Source organism: Labeo rohita, chromosome 18, assembly GCF_022985175.1.
Source record: "Labeo rohita strain BAU-BD-2019 chromosome 18, IGBB_LRoh.1.0, whole genome shotgun sequence".
Classification (NCBI taxonomy): domain Eukaryota; kingdom Metazoa; phylum Chordata; class Actinopteri; order Cypriniformes; family Cyprinidae; genus Labeo; species Labeo rohita.
The window spans coordinates 21,294,285-21,321,404 of record NC_066886.1 but is presented as its reverse complement, the minus strand read 5'-3'; the positions used below and the strand labels follow the sequence as shown (position 1 = coordinate 21,321,404).

At 36.1% G+C, this 27,120-nt stretch overlaps 2 protein-coding genes and 1 pseudogene across 2 annotated transcripts; all 3 read left to right on the top strand.

The window, feature by feature from the left end:
- Positions 1–2,249: 2,249 nt before the first annotated feature.
- On the top strand, positions 2,250–5,633 carry LOC127180808 (extracellular calcium-sensing receptor-like). The gene is made up of 6 exons (XM_051135114.1): positions 2,250–2,458; positions 2,623–2,911; positions 3,002–3,751; positions 3,909–4,136; positions 4,420–4,543; positions 4,735–5,633. Exons 1-6 carry the CDS (start codon positions 2,250–2,252, stop codon positions 5,631–5,633), a joined length of 2,499 nt encoding a protein of 832 aa, XP_050991071.1.
- A 5,056-nt stretch (positions 5,634–10,689) lies between these two features.
- On the top strand, positions 10,690–14,349 carry LOC127180812 (extracellular calcium-sensing receptor-like; annotated as a pseudogene).
- Positions 14,350–17,695: 3,346 nt separating this feature from the next.
- LOC127180821 (extracellular calcium-sensing receptor-like) lies at positions 17,696–20,910 on the top strand. Its single transcript, XM_051135127.1, is given in 7 exon segments — positions 17,696–17,943; positions 18,057–18,345; positions 18,439–18,720; positions 18,722–19,195; positions 19,330–19,557; positions 19,705–19,828; positions 19,997–20,910. Coding segments are annotated over 7 exon segments (2,544 nt in total). The 5' UTR covers positions 17,696–17,710.
- Positions 20,911–27,120: the final 6,210 nt, after the last annotated feature.

Here is a 27,120-nt window from a genome sequence, read left to right as displayed (position 1 = left end):
GAATGTTTTTACTGCCACAAGCTAGGCCATGTAATTGCAGACTGTGGGATGTTGAAGAAAAAGCAGCACAATTCTTCTGGTGCACAGCCTGTTGGTTTGGTTACAATGCTGTCAGTTCCTACTGATACTGCTTATGAACCATTCATGTTTGAAGCCTTTGTGTCTTTCAGTGGTCAGCCTGCTGATCAATTCGTAGTGCGGGTGCTGCGGGACACTGGAGCAGCTTGCTCGTTCATACGTGGAGATGTTTTACCGTTCTCCGAGGACTCTTATCTTGGTTCCAGTATTCTAGTGCAAGGTATCAGTATGGAAGTAGTGTAGGTGCCATTGCATCATGTACATTTATAGACAGAGTTGATTACTGGATTTGTGAATGTGGCTGTACGAACTGCATTGCAGTACCTGGCTGGGGGCAGAATGTTACCTGTACTGGAAGTGTTGGACAGACCTGTTATCACTTCTGTTACAGAAAAAATGACTCATGAGTATCCAGAGGCTTTTCCAGCTTGTGTGTTAACTCGCCCAGACAAGGAAGATGGGGACAGAATTTACTTTGGATGACATGTTTATGTGTACCGACGATGATGTTATCAGTGCAGGAAAATGCAGGAGTCAGGAAGCAAGAAATGAGAAGGTTAGTAGTTCCTGTTTAGTATTGTTCGTATGTTTTTTTCATTTGCTCATGATCATGCTATGTCAGGACACTTACAAAAGGCATTACAAAGACATATAATTGTGTTCTGCACCATTTTTTTTGGCCTAGGTTGAAAAAGGACATTACAGCTTATTGTTGAACGTGCTCTACATTTCAAAACATGAAGAAACCAAATCAGGTTATTCCTCCCGCGCCATTGGTCCCAATTCCTGTGATTGGTGAGCCCTTTGGATTGTGTTGGGCCTAAAACAGACTGGCAATCAATTCTTGCTTACAGTGATGTGTGTAGCTACTCGCTATCCTGAAGCAGTGCCATTACGAAAGATCACTTCTAAGGCAGTTGTTAAGGCATTGGTCAAGTTCTGTTCTACCTTTGGGTTGCGAATAAAGCAAACCACGTTTGCAACTTCAGTCATTATCCCTGTGTTGGTTTGCAGCAATTGGTCCCGGGGAATTAAGTCATAGGGTTACGCTTGCTCATTTTCATACCCCAAACCACTAGGGGGCGTAACAAATCCAAACAGGGAATACAGAGCAGGCAGGAACATGTAGCACACCACTAGGGAACTGGAAGACGTTTGATTACGGACACAGTACACAAAAAAAAAAAAAAAAAAAAAAACCCAGGGATTAAGTAACTAGGAACTAATAAGGATAATAAGGGAAACACAGGTGAACGGAATGACTAATTATACAAGGGAGAAACTAGGTCACTGAGAGCACATGGGGAGGGAAAACACAACAAAACAGGTCCATAATCCTGACAGCATACAAGCAAAAAAACTAAACAATGAATATGTTTTAAGTATTGAACTGGGTATGCTCTCATACGCTTTACTGGAAACACAGTAATGAAAATCATATAAAACATGCAAATTAAAGTGGTTACAGTTTTGCTACCTTCTGATAGTTTGATAACATCAAAGTCTTTAAAATTAGCTTGACTCTACAGTGCGTGCATAATTATTAGGCAAGCTGATATTGTGATCTGATAGATCACCTGTTTTTTCTGACTGTGCTGACCCAATGAGTATTTCGCTGTCCAATGGTCATGCCTTAACTTTGCAAATGCTAGTATTGCATTAGTATTGCATTCTTCTCATGAGCATCTATTATTTTTGACTTTCTTTCTGATATAAATCTCTTTCTTTTTCTTTTTTTTTTTTTTTTTTTTTTTTTTTTTTTTTTTTAATCTGTAAAAGAAAACCTGCTTAACAATTATGCACACCTAAATACAAGGCGTTCTTCACTTCCAGCCTTCATGGACAATTATATATCACTCATAAATGATGAAATACAAAATTATTAATAGTTAAGATGTAGTTTGGAATTGGTAAAATGTGCTTGAAAAAAAAAAAAAAAATATATATATATATATATATATATATATATATATATATATATCAGAATATCAACTTGCCTAATAATTATGCATGCACTGTATTCCACTCCTGCTCAACCTGACTCATGTCCTGCCCTATGATGTCACTGGCAATGTCTACAAAAATTATCCATATTAATTATGCCTATAAAAATGAAAATCATTTATCAGGTCATTTGAATTTGGCAGTCGCAGTTTAGCGCAATCACTAGGATGTTTCTCTTTCTTTACACACTCCTGCTTTTCTATCACCTTAATGTGAAGGCAGAAAAAAATATTTGCAGAATAATGGGAGACCCTACGTACCCCCTGTTTTCCAAGGACGGAGACGTAACTATTGGAGCAATTTTGGCAATACACAGTAAACTAGCATTATCTTCATTTGAGTTTACACAAAAACCTCAGCTTCTATCATGCTCCAGGTTAGTTACATTGTCTGCCCTATAAAGTTTTCAATGTATTTAATGCAGACATCCGGAAAGTTATGGTGTTTTTGGTATGGAAAACATGAGAAGAAGTCAAAGGAAATCAAATACCTTCAACTTTATTTCTGTTTATTTGTTAACTTTGTTTAATGTTTTCACAGTGTGAATCTACAAGATTTTAGGATGATTCAAACAATGATCTTTGCCATAGACGAAATTAACAAAAGTGAAATTTTGCTCCCAAATGTTTCTATTGGCTACAGAATTTATGATAGCTGTGGTTCAAGACTGGCTTCTATGAGTGCAACTATGGCACTGATGAATGGACCAGAGTTTGCAGGAGGGGAGACATGTAATGAACGGTCCTCTGTACATGCTATCATAGGGGAACCACAATCTTCTGCCACTGTGATTCTGTCCAGAACAACAGGATCTTTTAAAATTCCAGTGGTAAGGAGAGATAAAAGTAAATGTTTGATCTCCATGCACATTACTGTATAACTGTTTTAAACGTTTTCTTTTTTTTTTCTTTTTCCACAGATAAGTCACTCAGCCACATGTGAATGTCTCAGTAATAGAAAATATTACCCATCTGTCTTTAGGACTATTGCTAGTGATTATCACCAGAGCAGAGCACTTGCATACATGGTCAAATACTTTGGCTGGTCCTGGGTGGGAGCTGTGAACAGTGACAATGACTATGGGAACTATGGAATGGCCATATTTCTGAATATAGCCCAGGAAGAGAGCATTTGTGTGGAGTACTCTGTGAAATTCCAGAGAACAGAGACTGAAAAACTAAAAATCGTAGTAGACACAATAAAAAAAGGCACTGCAAAAGTGATTGTTGCATTTCTTACCAGTTTTGAGATGAACAATCTACTTGATCAGCTAAGTATTCAAAACATTACAGGCCTCCAGGTAATTGGCGTGGAGGCATGGATAACAGCAAGCAGTATGATAACTCCAAACAGTTTCAGTGTGCTGGGAGGGTCACTGGGGTTTGCAGTTAGAAAAATCAATATCAGAGGTTTTGCAGATTATGTTCTAAAAGCATTCTGGAAAACAGCTTTTGCCTGTTCACAGAAGAATTCTTCTGAAACTGAATTAAGTTGCAGCAGATATCAGGATCTGCTTGTGCTGGAAAGCTACAATGAAGATGTGCCTGAACAAAGATATGCAAGTAATGTGTACAAAGCGGTTTATGCTGTGGCTCATTCACTACATAGTCTTCTCAAATGCAAAGAACATGAAGGCTGCAAGCAAAACATAACAATACAACCACAGGAGGTATCTATCTATCTATCTATCTATCTATCTATCTATCTATCTATCTATCTATCCATCTGTTATATCAGGAAAAAAAATATTGATATAAAGAGAGCATGAGTCTAACCTGTTTATGTTGTAGCTCTTTGTCAACATTCTAAATCTGTATTTTTGCTAGGTGGTTGAGGCTCTGAAAAATGTCAATTTCACTGTAAAGATGGGAGATCGTGTGTGGTTTGACAGCACTGGTGCCACAGTAGCCCAATATGAAGTTGTAAACTGGCAGCAGGACTCTGATGGATCAATTCAGTTTAAACCAGTGGGATACTATGATGCCTCACTGCCCCTTGATCAGCGCTTTGTGCTCAACATTGACAGCATAATCTGGGCTGGAGGACAGCTCGAGGTAAACTGCAAACCTGTCAACAAAGTTTGTTTTTGCCACTGGAAATTTAGAGCATTAAAACCGAGTGGCAGTCAGGCCTGATCAAGACTTAGAGGACTTTGACCAGTGAGACAACAGGCTACCATGCTGAGCAGTCTTAATAAAACTGTTAAATTTTTAATAACATCACTTCACAATTTTTCAAATATATTCACAATACAGCAGATTACTATAGCTTGCATTATTTGATGTTTTAAAGCTGCAATAGTCTGTATGTGTATATTAGTATAATGTTTCTATGCAGAAGCCAAGGTCTGTGTGCAGTGATAGCTGTCTTCCAGGCACAAGGAAGGCTACACAGAAAGGAAGACCTGTCTGCTGTTATGACTGCATTCCATGTGCAGAAGGAGAAATCAGTAATGAGACAGGTAATATTCAGCCCATCTCACAATTTCAAAGAAAATTAGTTAGTTGCTCCTTTTGTATTCTTCTTTTACTTTTCAGGGTGCAGTTTTTCTATCAAACGAATTAAAATAGTAATAATAATAATAATAATAATAATAATAATAATACATTTCCTCTTGTCTTCTAACTATAGTGAAAACAACTTCCTTTCCAGATTCAAATAACTGCAAGCAGTGTCCAGGGGAATACTGGTCTAATGCTGAGAAAAATAAATGTGTGTTAAAGGCTATAGAGTTTCTGTCATTCACAGAAATTATGGGTGTAGTACTAGTCTTTTTTTCACTGTTTGGAGCAGGATTAACTGTGCTTGTGGCCATCTTGTTTTACAATAAGAAAGACACCCCCATAGTAAAAGCCAACAACTCAGAGCTGAGCTTCCTGCTGCTCTTCTCATTGTCTCTGTGTTTTCTCTGTTCACTTACTTTCATTGGTCGGCCCACTGAGTGGTCCTGTATGTTGCGTCATACAGCATTTGGGATCACCTTTGTCCTTTGCATCTCCTGTGTTCTAGGGAAAACAATAGTGGTGTTAATGGCCTTCAAGGCTACACTTCCAGGAAGTAATGTCATGAAATGGTTTGGGCCTGCACAACAACGACTCAGTGTTCTTGCCTTTACACTAATACAGGTTCTTATATGTGTGCTTTGGTTAACAATATCACCTCCATTTCCCTACAAAAATATGAAATACTATAATGAAAAGATCATTCTTGAGTGCAGTCTGGGTTCTACAATAGGTTTCTCTGCTGTGCTGGGTTATATTGGCCTGCTGGCTGTATTGTGCTTTATTTTAGCTTTTCTAGCTCGCACACTGCCTGACAACTTTAATGAAGCCAAATTCATCACATTCAGTATGCTCATATTCTGTGCTGTATGGATTACATTTATACCAGCTTATGTTAGTTCTCCTGGAAAATTGACTGTAGCTGTGGAGATATTTGCCATTTTAGCCTCAAGCTTTGGGTTATTACTTTGTATATTTGCACCAAAATTTTATATCATCCTGCTTAAGCCTGAACAAAATACAAAGCAACATGTAATGGGAAAGATTTAATCCAAATCCTGTTGAGAAATAAACTACAGTAATGTGGTTGTTTCAAATTATACGGAATAATAATTTATTAATGGAATAAAGAGGAAAATCAGAGTGACATCACTAAATTTTTTTAGAATGCTAATATATTATAAAGTTAAATAAAAGACAAATATGTTTATGTTTTTATATACATAGGGATACTTTTCACTGTATTCTTGTTAACGGTTAGTCATTTGTAACAACTAATGTTGCACAAGTGTTTTACATCTTCATGGCTCTTGTGAAGGGCTGAAATAAAGAATTTAATGGCCTGCTACACTTTTGGCTGTCCCTGCATTTGTTCACTTTCTTTTTGTGTCCTTTGTTTGCAATCAGTTGGTGGGAGTCAAACCAAAGTGACAAAAAGAAAAAGCCTCAGGGCAGTGACAGGTTGCAACCTGAAAAACAGGCTGACGCAAAGGCTCCAGTGATTTGTAATTGCCCCGAAGCTAGGTCATAAGGAGTCTCCACAAACATAAAAACAGAAATAATAAACACTTTAATTAAGGAACAGCTGGAAGCTACACCCTGTTAATGTCAAAACATGTGAATTGTTAACTATTTTCAACAACAACAAAAACACTTGATGTAACTTACTGTTAAATTAATTTTTGGTCTGTGAAAAGTATGATAGAAGTTGGTCTGTGTAAAGTTTATAAGTATAAAGTATAAAAAGTATAGTATAGTAAAGTATATAAGTACAAAAAGTTTATATATATATATATATATATATATGTAATAGTATACAGTCATGTGAAAAAGTTCGGACACCCTATAGAATTTCATGGTTTTCTGTATCAGGACATAATAAAAAATAATCTGGTCCTTGGCAGGTCTTAAAATTTGGAAAATAATTCCTCAGATAAACATCATCACATGACATATCACACTGTGTCATTATTTATTTAAGAAAAATACAGCCAAGAGGGAAAGGCCATGTGTGACAAAGTTAGGACACCCTACGAGTCAATTGCCTGTAGCAGCAATAACTTGAAGCATTCATTTTCTATATGACTTTTTCAGTCTCTCACACCATTCTGGAGGAATTTGGACCAGTCTTCTTTTCAATGTTGCTCCAGTTTATTGAGGTTTGTGGGCATTTGCTTATGCACAGCTCTCACCACAGCATTTGAGTCAGGATGAGTTCTGGACTTTGACTGGGCTATTGCAACACCTTGATTCTTTTCTTTTCAGCCATTCTGTTGTAGATTTGATGGTGTGCTTGGGATCATTGTCCTGTTGCAAGACCCAATTTTGGCCCAACATTAGATGTCGGACAAATGCCTTCGCATTTGACTCTAGAATACTTTGATATACAGAGGAGTTCATGGCCAGCTCAATGACTGTGAGGTGCCCAGGTCCTGTGGCTACAAAACAAGCCCAAAATAATCAGCCCTCCTCCAGCATGCTTGTCTTTTGGTATGAGGTGTTTGTGCTGATATGCTCTTTAGGTTTTCACCAAACTTGGCGCTGTGCATTATGGCCAAACATCTCCATTTCGGTCTCGTCTGTTCAAAGGACATTATTCTAGAAGACTTGTGTTTTGTTCAGATGTAACTTTGCAGACCTAAACTGTGCTGCATTTTTTTTTTTTTTTTTTTTTTTTTTTTTTATATAGAAGATGCTTTCTTCTGCTAAGCCTTCCAAACATGCCATTTTTGTCCCATATTTTTCTAATGGTATTGTCATGAACTTTATCATTTAACATGTTAACTGAGGCCTGTAGAGTCTGAGGTGTAGTTCTTGGGCTGTCTGCCATTTCTCTGAGCTTTACACGGTCTGATCTTGGGGTGAATTTTCTGGGACGTCCACTCCTGGAAGGAGCGGTGTCTGTTTTAAATGTCTTCCACTTGTGAATAAACTTCAAATTGTTTGGAAATGGCCGTATTACTCTTCTCAGATTGATCGCAGCAACAATTGCTTCTGATGTCTTACCTCCTTGGCATTGTGTTAACACACACCTGAAGGCTCCAGATCAGCAAACTGCCAAAGCTTTTGCGTTTATAGAAGCGCTCAGACTTGCTGATGATCAGTTAATCAAAGGTATTTGATTAGCAGTGCTTGACTGTTATCTACCCTCTTAATTCCAGTGTTAACAGTAAAGGTGTCCTTACTTTGTCACACATGGCTTTTCCATTTTGGCTTTATTTTTGTTCAGTAAATAATGACACGGTGCAATTTGTCATGCGTTGTTGTTCATCTGAGGTTTTATAAATATTAAGAGCGGCCATGGACCAGTTTTATTTTAATGATGTGCTGATTCGGAAAACCATGGAATTCAGTAGGGTGTCCTAACTTTTTCACATGACTGTATATTTAGATAGTAAAATGCAAAATGGAAAAGGAGCAACTAAATATTAAAAAAAATGCACAGTTTGAGCAGCAAGACTGTGTTCAGTTTCAACTCTTTCTTCCATTTTGTATCTTTGGGTAAGCATAAGAAGCACTTCATCCAGTACTTAGTCTCTTTCATTCCAACATAAGAAACATTGCTGGAATCAGTGCGTATAGATGCATTTACAGTTTAATTAATTCAGATAGGACATGGATGCATGTTACAAAACCTGCAGTTACAAATGCATAAATAATGCTTTGTTTTAAACATAAAACTTTGAATACCAATATTTGAAATTGTTTAAAATATGAAAAAAAGGAACAGTTTATTTAAACAGCTGGTTTATTCAGGAACGAAACATTTGACTGTGCAAATGAGTGAGTCACTGGATCATTTATCCAACAGATTTATTACAAAAGCTGATTCATTTAATAAGGAAACCTGTGTTACTCAGAGATGCAAAACAGAGCTAGATCTTTGTTTGAACAAAACAGGCAATATTGTGTCTAAAATGTAAGTCACTTAATGATAACTTCATTACACTTGCAAAAAATCAATATTACATTTGTTGTCATGCCAATATCTGGAATAAAAACAGCACTCTTTGTGTGGTGTAGATTATTTTTATGATCCCAAATGTTTTTAACAGACTAGGTCACAAAGTGAAGAATAAGAATAATTCAGATTTTAAACTGCAGAGTTAGTTTAGAGCAGAGGTGTAAAGAGTACCTGAAAACCATACTTGAGTGGTACAGATACCATAAAGCAAAAATAACTCCATTACAAGTTACAAGTCACCAATGCCAATATGACTTTAGTAAAAGTCTTATCCCCGGTTGCACAGACAAGGCTTAAGATGAGTCGTAAACTAAAATGTAAGTATGAGCTGTTTCAACTGAAAGAAACTTGCACTGACTGATGTTAATATATATCAGTGATTTTTCTTTTGTCTCAATATGTATACCAGTAATGTTTTTTTCAAAGGCACGTTTATAAAAATTACTTAAATGTCCTAATAGAACTATGGCTTAATCCTGGCTTAGTCTAAGCCTTGTCTGCAAGACCAGGCCTTAAAGTATCTGATATTAACAGTATTTTACTCATACTTAAAGCTGCCGTCCATAACTTTTGCTTCTGTCGCTATCTCTGTTTGAAACCTGCAACTGCAGATATTTACAGAATTATCATCTTTACGTGGGCTGTGCATGTTTACGTGGGCTGTGCATGTTAACAACATCAGCATTGGTTTAACTATGTGTAGCGTGCATTAGCATTACCTGTAGATTTCAATTTCAGTAGTCAATTCTCTAATTGTTATACCTTTTGAATCTCATATATAGAAATTGTTCTTTTAACCCAAAAAGCAAATCTATTTTCCTTAGAACTGGTTCTTTTTGAAATACAAATTTTGTGTAACCCCACATGTTTAATTAGATACACATTTAAAACTGGAATATAATCTAATTTCAGTCACTTACATGTGCTTCATTAACACAATCCTTTCTGGATTTCAATCCACCATCAAAATGATAAATTTAATTAATCCAGCTGGTGTGGAAAAAAAGGCTATACCTATGATCCGCCACCTACAGCACCTTCACATGCGATATCGCCTACTAGCCAAGACTCCTTCTTTATGTTTACAGATGTGATGTTATGACACAAAGACGAAAGATGGCATGATTGTAGGTCCCGCGAAAACTCACCAGTACCACTCAAATTAGAAAACATCATTACAAGCTTACTGTTGTGAATCGGGCTAAGGTAAGGAGATAGTTTTGAACACTTCCTGGTTATGTACTTGGTCAAAAATTGATTTCAGATCATTTTTAACCAAAATGAGTTACGGACTGCAGCTTTAATGTAGGCTCAACGCCCTCACCATCTAAGAGACATGCCAGTGAAATTCATGAAACAGTTGATCTGTGAGGAGAGCAATCAAATGTTTATGTTCTAAAATCAAAATAAAACTGAACACCTCAAAATATATAGATCAATGTCTACCATCTACTGATTAATCAATTTCATGAGTATAAAGTTGTTCTTCATTCGCTGAAATGAACAGGTGCCTTTTATAAAAATGTAGATATTCTCAACTGTGTAAAAGATTAAGACAGTAATCAAAGTTCAATAATATGTTCGTTATTTTGATTCATATATAAAACACCCATAATTCACAACTACCTGCTAATGCACCACATTTGCATGAAATAGCCTTGTTGACAAGTTTGGGTAAACAAGGGCAAAACGCACAAGATATAGTATCTTCAGTGCCCTGTAGATGGCAATATCACTACGTTTGTAACAGAAATAAACTGCTGCAGAAAAAAAAGTGTCATGCAGTAATTGCATTACTCATCACAAAATTATTGAGTAAATGTTGCTAATACCTTTAAAACTAAGTGACACTACTAAGTAGCCAAAAACATACTTAAGTACAATAACTAATTACATTTACTCAAATACTTTACACAGCTGGTTTTGAATTCTAAAATTTGGAGAATGTTCTTACTGTACAGCAAACTCTTCTATGTGTAAGTATCAAGAATACTTTGATTTTCCATTTCATTTCCCCTTTACGCCCTATGCATTCATTGGCTGTGTACAAAATCATTCATCCATATTAATTATGTCCATAAAAGTGCAAATACTGTATCATTTCATTTGCATTGGTAGGTGCAGTGGAGCTCAATCTTTGGGATGCTTTTCTTTTTTTACACACTCCTGCTTTTCCATAACTTTGAGGCAAAGGTAAACACACTTTGCCGAATGATGGGAGACCCCATGTACCCACTGCTTTCCAAGAGCGGAGACATAACTATTGGAGGAATTTTTGCAGTCCACAGTAAATTAACATTGTCTTCATATGAGTTTACGGAAAAATCTCGGCCTCTGTCATGCTCCAGGTTTGTCATATTGAAAACTTTGAGAAACATTAGAAAATATTACATAATAAAAGTATTATTCAATAGCATTTATTAATGCATTTATTAACATATTTTTGTAATGAATATATATAATTTTCCACATTATTTAATGCTTTCATAGTGTAAATCTACGAGATTTCCGGATGGCCCAGATTATGATCTTTGCCATTGAGGAAATTAACAGAAGTGAAAGTTTGCTCCCAAATGTTTCTATTGGCTACCAAATCTATGATAACTGTGGTTCAAGACTGGCTTCTATGAATTCAAGTATGGCATTGATGAATGGTCATGAGTTTGTAGCAGAGGACACATGCAATGGACATTCACCTATTCATGCTATCATAGGAGAATCAGAATCTTCAGCCACAGTAATTCTGTCCAGAACCACAGGACCTTTTGAAATTCCAGTGGTAAGGAAAAATAACACTAAATGTCTGATACAATTACTATTTTGATGACTGTTTCATTGTGTTCTGTTCTTTCTCTTCTCTCTCTCTCTCTAAGATAAGTCAGTCAGCCACATGCGAATGTCTCAGTAATAGGAAAAATTACCCCTCTTTCTTCAGAACTATTGCTAGTGATTACCACCAGAGCAGAGCACTTGCATACATAGTCAAGCACTTTGGCTGGTCTTGGGTGGGAGCTGTGAACACTGACAATGACTATGGAAACTATGGAATGAATATATTCCTCAATACAGCCCAGGAAGAGGGGATTTGTGTGGAGTACTCTGTGAAATTCTACAGAACAGAGCATGAAAAACTTAAAAAAGTGGTAGACATCATAAAGCAAAGCACTGCAAAAGTTATTGTTGCATTTCTTACAAGTTTTGAAATGAACAGTCTACTTGAGCAGTTAAGTATTCAGAACATTACAGGCCTACAAATGATTGGTGTGGAAGCATGGATAACTGCAAAGAGTTTGATCACTTCAAAGAGTTTTCAAATTCTGGGAGGGTCACTGGGATTTGCAGTGAGAAAAATCAATGTTGAAGGGTTTTCAGATTATGTTCTAAAAGAATTCTGGGACACAGCTTTTCCATGCTCACAGACTGAGAGGAATTCTTCTCAATATGCACTAAAATGCAGTGGATATCAGGATCTACTTCCACTGAAAAACTATAATGAAGATGTGATATGAACAACGATATGCCAGAACAAAGATATGCAAGCAACGTCTATAAAGCAGTTTATGCTGTGGCTCATTCAGTGCACAGTCTACTCAAATGCACAGAACAAGATGGTTGTGAGAAAGGCCTGACACTACAACCACAACAGGTGGGTAGGTATGTAGGTTGGTAAACTAACTAACTAACTAACTAACTAAATAAATAAATAAATACAAGAAAGAAATGCAGTGCTAGAGGTGCAGACAGGGAGAGCAAGAGGCTAAACCTGTATTTTTTTTTTTTTTTTTTTTTTGCTAGGTGGTTGAGGCACTTAAAAACGTAAGTTTTACAGTAAAGTTTGGAGATCATGTGTGGTTTGACAGCACTGGTGGTGCAGTGGCCCAATATGAAATTGTGAACTGGCAGCAGGACTCTGATGGATCAATCCAATTTAACCCAGTAGGATACTATGATGCCTCACTCTCCCCTGACCAGCGCTTTGTGCTCAACACTGAAAACATCATTTGGGCTGGAGGACAGCTGGAGGTAAATGGCAGTTATCTGTTTATCCTACAGGGTTTGTTTTATCTGGTTCATTAATTAATTAATTAGTTCATTACTAAATAACTTACAGTACTTAACTGCAGTACTGTATAACTGAAAGTTGGTTTCTAAGAAGCTAATATACATTTATACATATTATGTATAAGTCAAATCTGTGAATAAATTGGAAATCAAACATTAACAAACACACATTAATTTCTATATGTCAGGTATAATACTTATTTAAAATGATTTTTAGGAATTCATTTTAAGACAATTTCAAAGAAAATGATTACTATTGGAAATTCAGGGTAATTAGTGACAAATTTAATCAACTGAAGGATTAAGGGTCTCGGTGCGGTGAGTCTCGGTGAGTTTTTTTTATAACAACACTAATTTTTTATAAGAACACTTTTAAATATTGGTTTATTCTTAAGAAATATTCACAGTGATCTAGAATACAATAGCTCCTATTGCACATTTGCAAAATTTATGCCTGAAAGCTGCAGTATTCTGTTTTGAAAAATATGCACTTTTTTTCTTGTGTAGATATAAATAACTATATGTATATTTTCCCATGTAGAAGCCAAGATCTGTGTGCAGTGAGAGCTGTCCTCCAGGCACTAGGAAGGCTGCACAAAAAGGAAAACCTATCTGCTGTTATGACTGTATTGCATGTGCAGAAGGAGAAATCAGTAATGAGACAGGTAATCTTCAGGCCATCTCACACTTCCAAAGGATACTGGTTAGTTGTTCTATTTGCATTCTTTTTCTACTATTTAAGGTGCAGTTTCTTATCAAAGGAGTTAATAAACAATAAATAAACAATGTTCCTTTTGTCTCTAACTAGTAATCACAACTTCCTTTTCAGATTCAAATAACTGCAAGCAGTGTCCAGGGGAATACTGGTCTAATGCTGAAAAAAATGAATGCATATTAAAGGCTGTAGAGTTTCTGTCATTCACAGAAGTTATGGGTATAGTGCTAGTCTTTTTCTCACTGTTTGGAGCAGGATTAACTGTGCTGGTGGCCATCTTGTTTTACAATAATAAGGACACCCCCATAGTAAAAGCCAACAACTCAGAGTTGAGCTTCCTGCTGCTCTTCTCATTGACTCTGTGTTTCCTCTGTTCACTTACTTTTATTGGTCGGCCCACTGAGTGGTCTTGTATGTTGCGTCACACAGCGTTTGGGATCACCTTTGTCCTCTGTATTTCCTGTGTTCTTGGTAAAACAATAGTGGTGTTAATGGCCTTCAAGGCTACACTTCCAGGAAGCAATGTCATGAAATGGTTTGGACCTGCACAACAACGACTTAGTGTTCTTGCCTTTACACTAATACAGGTTTTTATTTGTGTGCTTTGGCTAACAATAACTCCTCCATTTCCCCACAAAAATATGAAATATTATCAAGAAAAAATCATTCTTGAATGTCATCTAGGTTCTATTACAGGTTTCTCTGCTGTGCTGGGTTACATTGGCCTACTGGCTGTATTGTGTTTCATTCTAGCTTTTCTGGCTCGCACACTACCTGATAACTTTAATGAAGCCAAATTCATCACATTCAGTATGCTTATATTCTGTGCTGTATGGATCACATTTATACCAGCTTATGTCAGTTCTCCTGGAAAATTGACTGTAGCTGTGGAGATATTTGCCATTGTAGCCTCAAGCTTTGGTTTACTATTCTGCATATTTGCACCTAAATGTCACATTATCCTGTTTAAGCCTGAACAAAATACAAAACAACATATGATGGGGAAAGCGGCAACTAAATCTTAATGAAAAACAAAACAACATGTCTATGTTCAAAAGAGTGTTAAACACTTAAATGTCATGCAGCTGTAAAGGACAAAGTGCAAAGTGGGAAGGGGAAAAGTGAAGTTAAAGTTTTTGAAGTAAGGCAACATTTTTTGACATTTTAGGAGATGTGAGCTCCAGGGCATCAGCACCCATTCAGCGCTCATGAACCTGCCGAGAGCAGCCTCTATAGTGGTTAAACATGAGTTATAATTAGTTTTGGGTAAATCTAACGGTTAGTCTTTGGTCTCATTAATCTATCATTTGTTCCAGAGCAAATAGTTTTGGCTGAGAGCAAAATCTCATCATGCTGTATAAATTCAATGCTGTATATCAGAGTGCTGTCTTTATACTTTTGACTGAATTGCCTAGCAGTTTTTATGATGGCTGTTGTTGTTGTTTGTTAATTATTATTCAATAAATAATATGTTATATAATTAATAGCAGTATTTAGTATTAGGAAACCATGTGTATGTGTGTATTCTTGATGGTGATTTTAGTTGCATTGTTCCGCCATTAGATGGTGACAAGAGACTGTTTTTACAAGTCAGCAGCAGTAAAGACTTCTATATTAAAAAAGACTGAAACTGAAGTTATTTTTACTTTTAACAACAGCTTGTAAGACACAACCAATAAATGCACTAATCAGTGCTATCACCGTAAATCACCCTCAACAGATGAAAGAAGTGATGGGCAAATGAAGCCTCGTGAAGGTCTGAGACTTTGTCTGAGACTTTCCTCTGACTGTTTTGGGAAAAGATTTGAAGCTTTGAGAGTGTCGAAAAAAAGTATGTGGTTGCTCTGGTAGTTAGTTTAAAATAAAGCAGCCAAAAGTCTGTAAAAGAAGCTCTGTCGGACAAAGCAGCCATCACACATTCCATAGATCGATTTGTGTTGCACAAATAAAAGCCTAACAGTGTGTGTGTGTGTGTGTGTGTTTTTTTTTTTTTTTTTTTTTTTTTGCTTGTTGAATTTCTGTCTCTGATAAATTCATTTACCCATTAATCTGTGACATTTTGTGCCAGTATGAATATCAACATGATGTAGTAGAAGAATAATGTACACATATATGAATTGCATATAGCAAATACTTAATTTTTCTGAAGTAATTTGTATTTGTCATATTACTTGTATTACTGGGTACTTAGAAAATAACTGAAAAGGTCTGAATAAAAACTTACTAGTTACACTACATACAGTGGATTTACAGAGACTTACATTTACACTTAGCTTGTGTGCCGTTTTTGTCGAATCTGCATGCCCTGCTGTAGCCTATATTTTGATCAGTTGATGAAAAACAACCTTATGCGGATTCTACACATTTACACAATTCAGATAAGTTATCTAGATTTATGGAGCAGATAAAATACATATAATCATTTATTAATCAATTATCATTTAATAATTGATTAAATTACTTAACCATTTTCTTTATTTAAAGGCTGAAATGTGAGGGTTACCTTTTAGGAAATGTTTTCAAAGCTTTATTTGATCATTTACATTTGATATTTGAACATGCTAGTTAAACTGTTGTCAGTCATGTTGCCATTTAAAATGTGGACATCACTGGTACTATTATTGTTTTAGTGATTATGCAAAAAGAAAGTCATTTTATTTGTTGTTTGTTGATTTTAAATATAAATTGGATTGGATTAGGGATCTTTTCAACCAGATATTCCTCATGGGAAAGTTTCACTATTTGTATCACTTTCAGCATTTCTCACAATGAGCATCATGGTGGACGACCAAATCCACTATAATTTTACAAATACTACTGTTGTTGTGTCATGGAATTTCATTTTGAGAGCTTTTTAAAGCATGATTGTAGTTGCTTACATTTCAAATATGCCGTTTGTTTATAAAGATATTGTTATTAAAGACTTTTATTTTGAAAGAGGATGAAACAGGGCTGTAAATGAGGACATCAGAAATCTCCTTAACATTTGAAAGGATACTACAACAAAGATATTTCTTTGCTCAGCACACAATCAAACGAATGCTTTATTCTGAATATAAGACTAAGCTGAAGAATGCTGTATCAGGTCCTTGAAATTTTCCCTGCTCTGGACTAAATATTATGGTCATAATATGATAGTCATACTATAGTCAGTTGCAATAATCTGAATGCTGCCACTTAAAATACATTCTGGAAAGAAATGCCATCAAATTAAGTGATAATGTATGAACTGAATGAAAGGTAAATATGGCAAATTATTATTATATGTTAATACCATTTTGGTATTTGGTATACCATTTGCTAGTATAATGTGGGCCTTTGCTGGGGTGAAAAAAAAAAAGAAAAAAAAAAAAAGATCGCATTGTAAACACAAAGCCTCAGGTCTGTGACACTGAACTTTCACACACAGTGAACTGATAAACAGGCTGATGCAAATACTTGTACTTGCCCAGGAGCAAATTTGATAGATGCTTCAATGAACTCATAAACAAAAATAAGAAACCATTTCATTAAAACACTGCCAGAAGCTATTAATGTCATAAACATCCAAAGGTTAATTTGATCTCTAAAACAATGTACATGAATTATGTAAACAGATGATGCAACCGACTTTCAAATAAGTGTAACTGTGTCAGGCCTGAATGAAAGAGGTGAAGGTTTTTGTTTTTTTTTTTGTTTTTAAGAACATAAGTTTAAGTGAACTACAACTGTGAGGTGATTAAAACAGTGAAAACTTTTAAAAGTTTAGTTAGTTCACAATGTTGAAAAAAAGTATTCTCCATATATCTGCCAATTACCAATATACATGGACTAAACAGTGCACAAGATTAGTAAAAATTGCTACAATAATCATCCTGAGAAGACAACATTTTTTTGTTAGTGAGTCAGTATCCTGTAAGCTACCTGTTTAGGGAAATAAAATATGCTTACTTTCTATTGTTTTGTGTTTTATATAAAGCAAGCTAAACTACAAAGCTTTTCACTAAATAGTGAAAACATGGAGACAGGATTATCTGTGTATCATCTGCTGTAAGTTATATGCAGTAGCAAAGATATTTACTAATGCCAAAATAGAATTTCACACACACAAAAAAAAAGCAAAAAAAAAAAAAAACATTGAACATGGTAGGCACGTAATGATTTTATGAAATACTAGGTAATGCAGATCTGAGTGTACAGCAAAGAAATTAATGATCCAGTATTCAAAGTTTAAAAACCTACTATAATCTGACATGGTAAGAGAATTAGTTTGACTCTATTGACTCTATTTGACCAATGCCCTACCTCACATGCTGCCCTGTGAGGTCATGGGCTACGTTTGCAGTCATTCATCCATAATAATTATGTCTATAAAAGTGGAAATACTTTATTAAGTGCATTTGGCAGATGATGTTGAGCTCAATCTTTGGGATGCTTCTGTTTCTTTACATACTCCTGTGCTTCATTCAGATTCAAGCAAAGGCAGGAAACATTCCTTGCCGAATGATGGGAGAACCTAAGTACCCTCTGTTTTTCAAGGATGGAGACGTAACTATTGGGGCACTTTTTCCAGTACACAGCATAGAGACGTTATCTTCATTTAAGTTTACACAAAAACCTCAGTTTCTATCATGCTCCAGGTCTGTTATAATGTTATGTGAAATTTAGTATGTATATGCATGTCTTTTACTTCAACACTATCTTTATCTGTTTATTCATTTAGTTGCTGTTTGCTGGTTTAATGTTTTCGCAGTGTGAGTCTGAGAGATTTTCGGCTGGCTCAAATCATGATCTTTGCCATTGAGGAGATTAACAGAAGTGAAAGTTTGCTTCCAAATATTTCTATTGGTTACAAAATTTATGATACCTGTAGTTCAAGAATGTCTTCTATGAGTGCAACTATGGGACTAATGAATGGTCTAGAGTTTGTAGCAGGGGACACTTGCACTAAAAAGTCTCCTATACATGCCATCATAGGAGAAACAGAGTCTTCTGCCACAGTGATTTTGTCCAGAACTACAGGACCTTTTAAAATTCCAGTGGTAGGTGGAAATTAAAACAGGTTCGATCACCATATTGTGGACTCATTTTGTTGATTCTTCTAATCTCCCGTCTTTTTTTTTTTTTTTTTCAAGATAAGTCATGCGGCCTCCTGTGAATGTCTCAGTAACAGAATAGATTATCCTTCATTCTTCAGGACTATTTCTAGTGATTACCACCAAGGCAGAGCACTTGCATATATAGTCAAGCACTTTGGCTGGTCTTGGGTGGGGGCTGTGAACAGTGACAATGACTATGGAAACAATGGAATGGCCATATTTCTCAACACAGCTCAGAAAGAAGGGATCTGTGTGGAGTACTCTGTGAAATTCTATCGAACAGAGCATGAAAAACTCAAAAAAGTGGTAGACATAATAAAAAAAAGGTACAGCAAAAGTGCTTGTTGCATTTATTTCATTTCTTGAGATGGGCTTATTAACTGAACAGTTAAGTATTCAGAACATTACGGGCCTCCAAATGGTCGGTGTGGAGGCATGGATAACTTCCAAGAGTTTGATCACTCCAACTACTTTTCGTGTGCTGGGAGGTTCACTGGGGTTTGCAATGAGAAAAATCAATATCGAAGGTTTTGCAGACTATGTTATAAAAGCATTCTGGGACACAGCTGTTCCATGCTCACAGGGTCAAGGTAATGATTCTCAGATCAAAGTAAATTGCAGCAGATATCAGGATCTGCTAGTGCTGAAAAATTACAATGAAGATGTGCCTGAACACAGATTTTCAAGCAACGTTTACAAAGCAGTTTATGCTGTGGCTCATTCATTACACAATCTACTAAAGTGCAAAACACAAGAAGGTTGTGAGAAAGGCCTGACAATACAACCACAACAGGTAAGTAAGTAAGTATGTAAATACAAAATTAAGCTAAACTTATATATATATATATATATAAATTCTTTTTTTTTTTTTACTGATTGACACTGTATTACAATTTGTCAATTACATCTAATTTGTCTTTTTACTAGGTGGTTGAGGCTCTGAAAAAAGTAAATTTCACTGTAAAGTTCGGAGATTGTGTGTGGTTTGACAGTACTGGTGCCACAGTAGCCCAATATGAAATTGTTAACTGGCAGCAGGACTCTGATGGATCAATCCAATTTAAACCAGTAGGATACTATGATGCCTCACTGCCTCCTGACCAACGCTTTGTGGTTAACACTGAAAACATACTTTGGGCTGGAGGAACACTAAAGGTAAATGACAATAACCTTTATTGTTCAGAGTTTAAACTGGGTAGCCATAATGGCAAAATCATACATATATACAAATGTATGTGTGTATGTATGTATGTATGTATACACAGTGAGAATACATAACTATACGCATATTTCACAATGTAGAAGCCAAGGTCTGTGTGCAGTGAGAGCTGTTCTCCAGGCACTAGGAAGGCTGCACAGAAAGGAAGACCCATCTGCTGTTATGACTGTATTCCATGTGCAGAAGGAGAAATCAGTAACGAGACAGGTAATCTTCAGTTTATCTCAAAGTTCCAAAGAAAACTGGCTAGTTGTTCTTTTTGTGGTTTTCTTCTACTCTTCAGGGTGCATTTTTTTATCAAAGGAGTTCATAAATAAAACTTCTTTTTTTTTTCTTTTTAATTTCTAACCATAGTAAACACAACTTCCTTTCCAGATTCAAATAACTGCAAGCAGTGTCCAGGGGAATACTGGTCTAATGCTGAAAAAAATAAGTGTGTGCTAAAGGCTGTAGAGTTTCTCTCATTCACAGAAGTTATGGGTATAGTGCTAGTCATTTTCTCACTGTTTGGAGTAGGATTAACAGTGCTGGTGGCCATCCTCTTTTACAACAAGAAGGACACCCCCATAGTAAAAGCCAACAACTCAGAGCTGAGCTTCCTGCTGCTCTTCTCATTGTCTCTGTGTTTCCTCTGTTCACTTACTTTCATTGGTCGACCCACTGAGTGGTCCTGCATGTTGCGTCACACAGCATTTGGGATCACTTTTGTTCTCTGTATCTCCTGTGTTCTTGGGAAAACAATAGTAGTGTTAATGGCCTTCAAGGCTACACTTCCAGGAAGTAATGTCATGAAATGGTTTGGGCCTGCACAACAACGAATCAGTGTTCTTGCCTTTACACTCATGCAGGTTCTTATCTGTGTGCTTTGGCTCACAATATCACCTCCATTTCCCTACAAAAATATGAAATATTATAAGGAAAAGATTATTCTTGAGTGCAGTCTGGGTTCTACTCTAGGTTTCTGGGCGGTTTTGGGTTATATTGGCCTACTGGCTGTCTTGTGCTTTATTCTGGCTTTTCTGGCTCGCACACTGCCTGATAACTTTAATGAAGCCAAATTCATCACATTTAGTATGCTCATATTTTGTGCTGTATGGATTACATTTATACCAGCTTATGTCAGTTCTCCTGGAAAATTTACTGTAGCTGTGGAGATATTTGCCATTTTATCCTCAAGCACTGGTTTACTATTCTGCATATTTGCTCCTAAATGTTATATCATCCTGCTTAAGCCTGAACAAAATACAAAGCAATGCATGATGGGAAAAACAACACCTAAGTCCTATTGACAAAGAAAACAATATACACATTGTTATATTCTTATATATTCTTTTATGTACATATTTTTTTTTATATTATTATTATTTTTTTTTTTTTCCAAAGTGTGTGTGAGATGGAGGGTGAAGGGGTTCAGTGTCTCAGGTCTTTGACACTGTGCTGTGACATGTTGTAACCTGAAAATCAGGCTGATGCAAATGCTCACCTGAGTTGCATGTACTCACTTGAGAGGAAATTTCATAGGTATCTCCACAAACATGGAAAACACAAATAAGAAACCCTTTAATTAAAGCCCAGTTGGAAGATACACCATTTCAGTGTCATAAACATTAAGGGGGTGAAATTGTGAACAACAAAGGGAATGAACAAAATACATGATGCAACTGATTGTTTAATTATGTGCGGTTATTGAATCGTTTACGGTTGGTTTCTGTTTCTGAAATGTCACAAGTATGATTTACAATGTAAATTCTCAATGAGGTGCTTACAAAAAAAATAAATTAATTAATTGAAAAAATTAAATAAATAAATAAATAAATAAATAAAAATTAAAGGTTAAAAGTTCCACAGAGTCATATTGTAGAAGAAGACAACAGACAAATCAACCTGGTCTCATGGCAAAAACGTACCTGTGGGAACTTTTTCGCGAGGTGTGAAATACATACAATAAGTAAATATCACTGCAGTTTCAAACCGAAATGAACACTGGAGGCAGTAAAACAGCAAGCACTTGCAATCGTTTTTGTACACAGTTATGATAACAGCTCCATACTGTATGTTTCGCTTTCCAGTGTTATAGCAGCTTATGTCAATTCACTCAACAGACATTTAAAGTCAGAACTGTGGTGACATGTACAAAACCAATGTCACATAAAACGTGGTTGATATAGCTGTGGCTGGAAACTAACAATAAATTACATTTTCTACCTATTAGATCTGAAAAGTACGTTTTCGCCACGAGACCGGGTTGCCAGAAATATTAGGGGTGGGAATTTTTAGGTACCTGACGATTTAATTTAAATAGCTTCTTGGAGTTGTGATTCGATTAAAATCGAATTATTATCTTCCTAATAAATTAAAAATATTTTACATCTCCCATTAGGAATATGCCCAAATCCCACCATGTTTGGAAAAGAAATGACATGCACTAAAACGGAATAAATATGAGATGGGAGAAAAAAAAAAAAAGTCAATATATATAAATATATAAATTTGCCGGCATCAGGGAGCTGTTATTAATATGCTCGTTTTTTATTTTCACTTTTGAGATTCGTGATTGCACATACTCTGTGTACATTACGGAGCGGCAGTACATACCACATATTTTACAAGATTAGATGTTTATCAGTGGTGCTCAGGATCTGCAAATCATTCGTCATTGTCCTATCAGTCACCTCTCCTTACTCTGTTTATGTGGTAAGAGAAATTGTATGCAACTCTATTGTAACAGGCTACCGCTAAGAGGCTAACCATGTCCCTTTAGTGGCTCCGTAGAACGTGTTTTCGTTTTCCATGTCTTTGCGAATATGGATTCGGGCGCATTTCTACTTCCCATAATAAATAAAGATCAATAATTACTTGCCCTCGCTGAAAATGGGGCAGGATGTATTTGTTTTTCTTCTCCATTGCTGTTGCATTTTTTTCCGAGAACATCATGCTATTATTATTATTAACTACAAAAATTATTTTTGGAAATTTGTGAATCGATCAGTAGAAGACTAAATCATGATTCAAATGTGAATAGATTTTTCCCCCACCCCTAAGAAATATACAAATGAGTTTTTAAAACCACTTCTGTCTGAATTCACATACATGTTTTATATGTTTTCACATGTAAAACAATGACAGCAGTTCTCTTTCACATTGCTTGAAATTTAATATAAAACTGTTTTGAACATTTCCTTTAACTAGGCAGTTTATACATGCAGTAATACATGCAGTTTACATGCACATGTAGTTTTAATAACTACTATTGAGAGATTATATTGGATATTTACAAGTATTTAGGTGTTTTACACACCTGATATGGTGACAAACTTTTTTTTGTTAGAACACTACATAAATAAATGTTAACCTAAAATCTTGATTTTTCTTGATCTTGTGGATAAATATCTATTTCAAGAGATTGAGATACTCCACCACATGCAGAATGAGAACATAAAAACAAAGTAGCTATTTTTAAACATGTTTAGAATATCTATTCTGCAGGGCCTCAATTGTTTCTTTGAACACAGAATATAAAAAGTCAAAATGATTATATAACACACATAGTGTTTCATACAGGCGTAGAAATAAAGTAAATAAAACTAAATACATACATACACCCAAAACTGCTTTTATTTCCAGCAAAATTATTGAGTCATGAACTGAACAAGATTCACAGGCATTTGACAAACAGAAATGGAATACCGCTACCTGCCTTAAAGAGACAAGTGGACAAGTCTACTTCACTTGCATCTCATCCTCATGGACTGCACTAGATTTACTAGTTTAGATTTACTGGCACTTGCAAGTTCTAAGAAACTTCCGAGGGACACACAGGGCTTGTCCAAATACTCACACTTGTGGTCTTTGCACTTGACCTCTTGTCTACTTACATGGGATGGGATACGCGATGGGACACATTTATAAGTTAGTAAAATTCAAGTGTTTACAGAACTTTATTTTGATTTTCAATACTTTGCATTTTAAAATAAACATATGTCTCTGTGCAGTAGTCTTACTGAGATAAAAAGCAGCTGCAAATCTTTCCACTCCACCAGTAAAATCAGCAACACTTAGTTTAACCTCCAAATTACATGTAAAATCTAAATATTAATAATATTTGATTTACACTGGAAAGGATTCTGTTACCTGTCGAAGATCTCGCCAAAAAGCCTTACAATTTATTTCCAGAACATGATTGGATATGCTTAGTGTGGGTTTAGTGTGCATTAAGGGCACTGTGCTCTGGCGTTTTTAAAACCTGGGACAGTCTTGCGCACTTACTTCCTGTTGTGCGCATATGTGCTCTCAAGTGTTCAAGACCGCAAGTGTGGGTATTTGGACAAGCTCATGGTTAGACGGTTTGCCACTGCAAGGACGATTAACTGTCCTTCCTCTCTCCCTGTAGCACTGTCTTAGGTGTTGTACATTACAGTCATTGCAGTTCATTGTGCTGGCCACATATGCACATATAAATCTGCATGTTTATTTAGGTGAGCAGGAAACCTGGGCATTCTTCTGATGTTTTTCAGAGTCAGTAGAAAGTCAGTAGTACTGTCCCAAGTTATTGTAACTGTGACCTTAACTGCCTACCTGTAAACTGCTAGTGTCTTAAGGACAGTTATGGAGGCCCATGTGTAATAATTATGCTTAAACCATTTTCAATAAATATCTGTAAAACAAATTTGGACTTTACAAAAATACCTTTAAAATACAGTATCCTGAAAAACAGATATTTATTTATTTATTTAAACTCATTGCAAAACTAGACTGACTGGACTTTTATAATGGTGCAGTATCAAAATGATTATGCCACTGGTTGGACACTAGGGGATGCTATAGGGTTATGTTTGCTGTGCAACATCTAGTGCAAATGATCAATTTACACATTAAAAAAAAAATTTCAACCAAAAATTAAGGTAAGGTGCAGTGCCTTCATTGTTGTGTCAAGAGAGAGAGAGAGAGAGAGAGAGAGAGAGAGAGAGAGAAAGAACAAGAACATGCATATTTTCTTGAGGTTAAATTATCATGTGTCACAAACTCCTCATTAAATGCATTTTAAGATCAAAGTATACAATTTTGACTTGAACAACTAGCTTACACATACAGGTAAATAGACATAGTCTTTCAAAGTATACTCCATTTGATAGCATGCGCAAACACATATGAACTAGAAAGTTTAATGCTTCTCTAGTGTCTGTGGTCTTTCCCTTCAAGTTATGACTGCTAAAAATATATCTGTATTCTTTGTAGTGTATGTCTTAACCGCTTCACACTTCATGTCTTAACAGCACTCATCAGTGCAGGCATCTACTGATCTATTGTTATTGCCGTCTCGAGTAGTATGTTCTTATTGTTTCATTTTTTTTTTTTTTTTTTTTTTTACTTTTTTGAAAACCTGGGCCAGTGTTGCTACCTTGTGGGCAACTAATTGTGTAAAGGTTCAATGCACTTTTCTGAGAAAAACGGGGTGTGCAGAATGTGCTTTTAATGCTGATGACAAAATTAATGCCATGTGCACTATAAACATTTCCAACATGAAAAAAAAACAAAAACTGATAATACTGTGGATGTATACAGAGTATCCGCGATTATAAACGTAAGTTTAATGCAAACAAGCCCACTATCTTTTCCACCTTAAAACCTCCATCTTGCTCCAGGTTTGTTATAATGTTATGTGAAATTCAGTTTGCATATGCAAGTGTTTTACTTTAACACTGTCTTTATCTGTTTATTAATTCTGTTGCTGTTTACTGGTTTAATGTTTTCACAGTGTGAATCTAAGAGATTGAGGTGATTAACAGAAGTGAAGAATTTGCACCCAAATGCTACAAAGTTTATGATACCTGTAGTTCGAAAATGTCTTCTATGTGTGCAGCAATATAGGATTTATGAATGCTTCTGACTTTGTGGCAGGGGCACATGCAATGCACAGTCTCCAACAGATGCTATAATTGCTACATATATATGCTATACAAATATGATGCCATGATTACCACAGCACTTGCATACATAGTCAAATACTTAAGCTGGTCTAGTCTTATCTATCTTTCTATCTGCTTACTTTATTTATTTGACTGCTTCGTCAGATGAGTCAGGAAAGGCCTGTGAGTGTCCCTGTAGCTCGAACAATCATTCAGTGTTCAATTTGTAAGGAGTGCATAGAGTAATAAAAATATAGTACAGTATGTTCAGTTTGGAAAATGTAATGTAAAATGTGATACTTGTTTTGGGGTATTTGCTTAAAAGCAAGAGGGAACAGGCTAACTGTACTAGTATGATTGTAAATCTGGCATACAATGAATGCTTTGCCAAAAAAAAAGAAGAGCAGAGGGCATTTTTGAGCAAGGTTTTGGGAAGAAAAAAAAAGCAGAATAGAATACACTTTTGCAGTTATGTGAAAGTATGTTGTGTTAATTGTATAAGGCAATACAAAAATTAAATAGAGGAAAAAAGAAAAATATTTTATTTATGAAACCATTTGGGGGAAATAAAAACATCTTCAACAGCAGAAAAATCACATGAAGAGCAACACTAAACAGAATTAAAATAAGAACAGTTTACACAGTTTACACAGGGCTACATAAAGTACTGGCTTAACAATAGTGGCCTATGACTATGTGTACCTAGGCTACTATGCTGACCGACTTAACGCTAATCAGCGTAAACTTCTTCGGAACTATGAAGTACCAGCTTTAGAACCCAGACTCCTTCTCGGGAAGAGGAATATGCTTCATGGCCTTCTTCAGCAAGAGGGATTTTACCCTCATCCAACCCTGCTCAGGGTTGGCTACCATCCAAACCACCCTGTTGAGCTTGGGTGGATGAGATCTAAACTAGATTCTGTAACCTCTTTCCACCGTACACAGGACCTACTGAGATACGCTAGGTAGTAGTGTCCATGCTTTTATGTAATCTAATAGGGGGATCAATCTTTTGAGATTGACCTTGGGCGCTTACTGGGTTCGGCTTAATAAAAGACCAGTAGCTAATACTGTATTGTGGGAAATGTAGCAGTGTTACCTTCGTAGCTTCCACCTTTGTACCCGGCGGGGCCTATAGCTTTGGGCTCATCACATGCTGTCTGTGAGTAGCCCACACTAGCGCACTTACATTAATCCCATGATGGTCCAGTGTGGGCCAGCCCATTCAAGCCCAGAGCAACTTTTGTACCTTTGAGCCCATGCAGGTTTTATGTAGGCAGCCCTGCAATGCAACTAGGAAAATACTAACAACACCGACCGGCCATTCTTTAGCCACTTAATTGAACTGAAATGGATCAAACTAAAAGAGACCTGTTTAGAACTTGTTTCATATAGGCCAGGGATCCTCAAATCTGGCTCGCAAGATCTGCTTTTCTGCAGAGACTGGGTGCAGCCTTAATCAAACATACCTGAGCATAGTAATCAATGTCTTCAGGATCATTAGATAATCACAGGTGGGTGAGTTTGATCAAAGTTGGAGCTGAACTCTGCAGAAAAGTGGATTTCACAAGCCAGATTTGAGGATCCCCTATA

Excerpts from the sequence above, each read along its gene's own strand:
- LOC127180808 (XM_051135114.1), top strand. The coding sequence starts at position 2,250 with ATGTTTCTCTTTCTTTACACACTCCTGCTTTTCTATCACCTTAATGTG. Across the intron at positions 2,912-3,001 it reads GATCTTTTAAAATTCCAGTG|ATAAGTCACTCAGCCACATG; the intron begins GTAAGGAGAGAT and ends CTTTTTCCACAG. Across the intron at positions 3,752-3,908 it reads TAACAATACAACCACAGGAG|GTGGTTGAGGCTCTGAAAAA; the intron begins GTATCTATCTAT and ends TATTTTTGCTAG.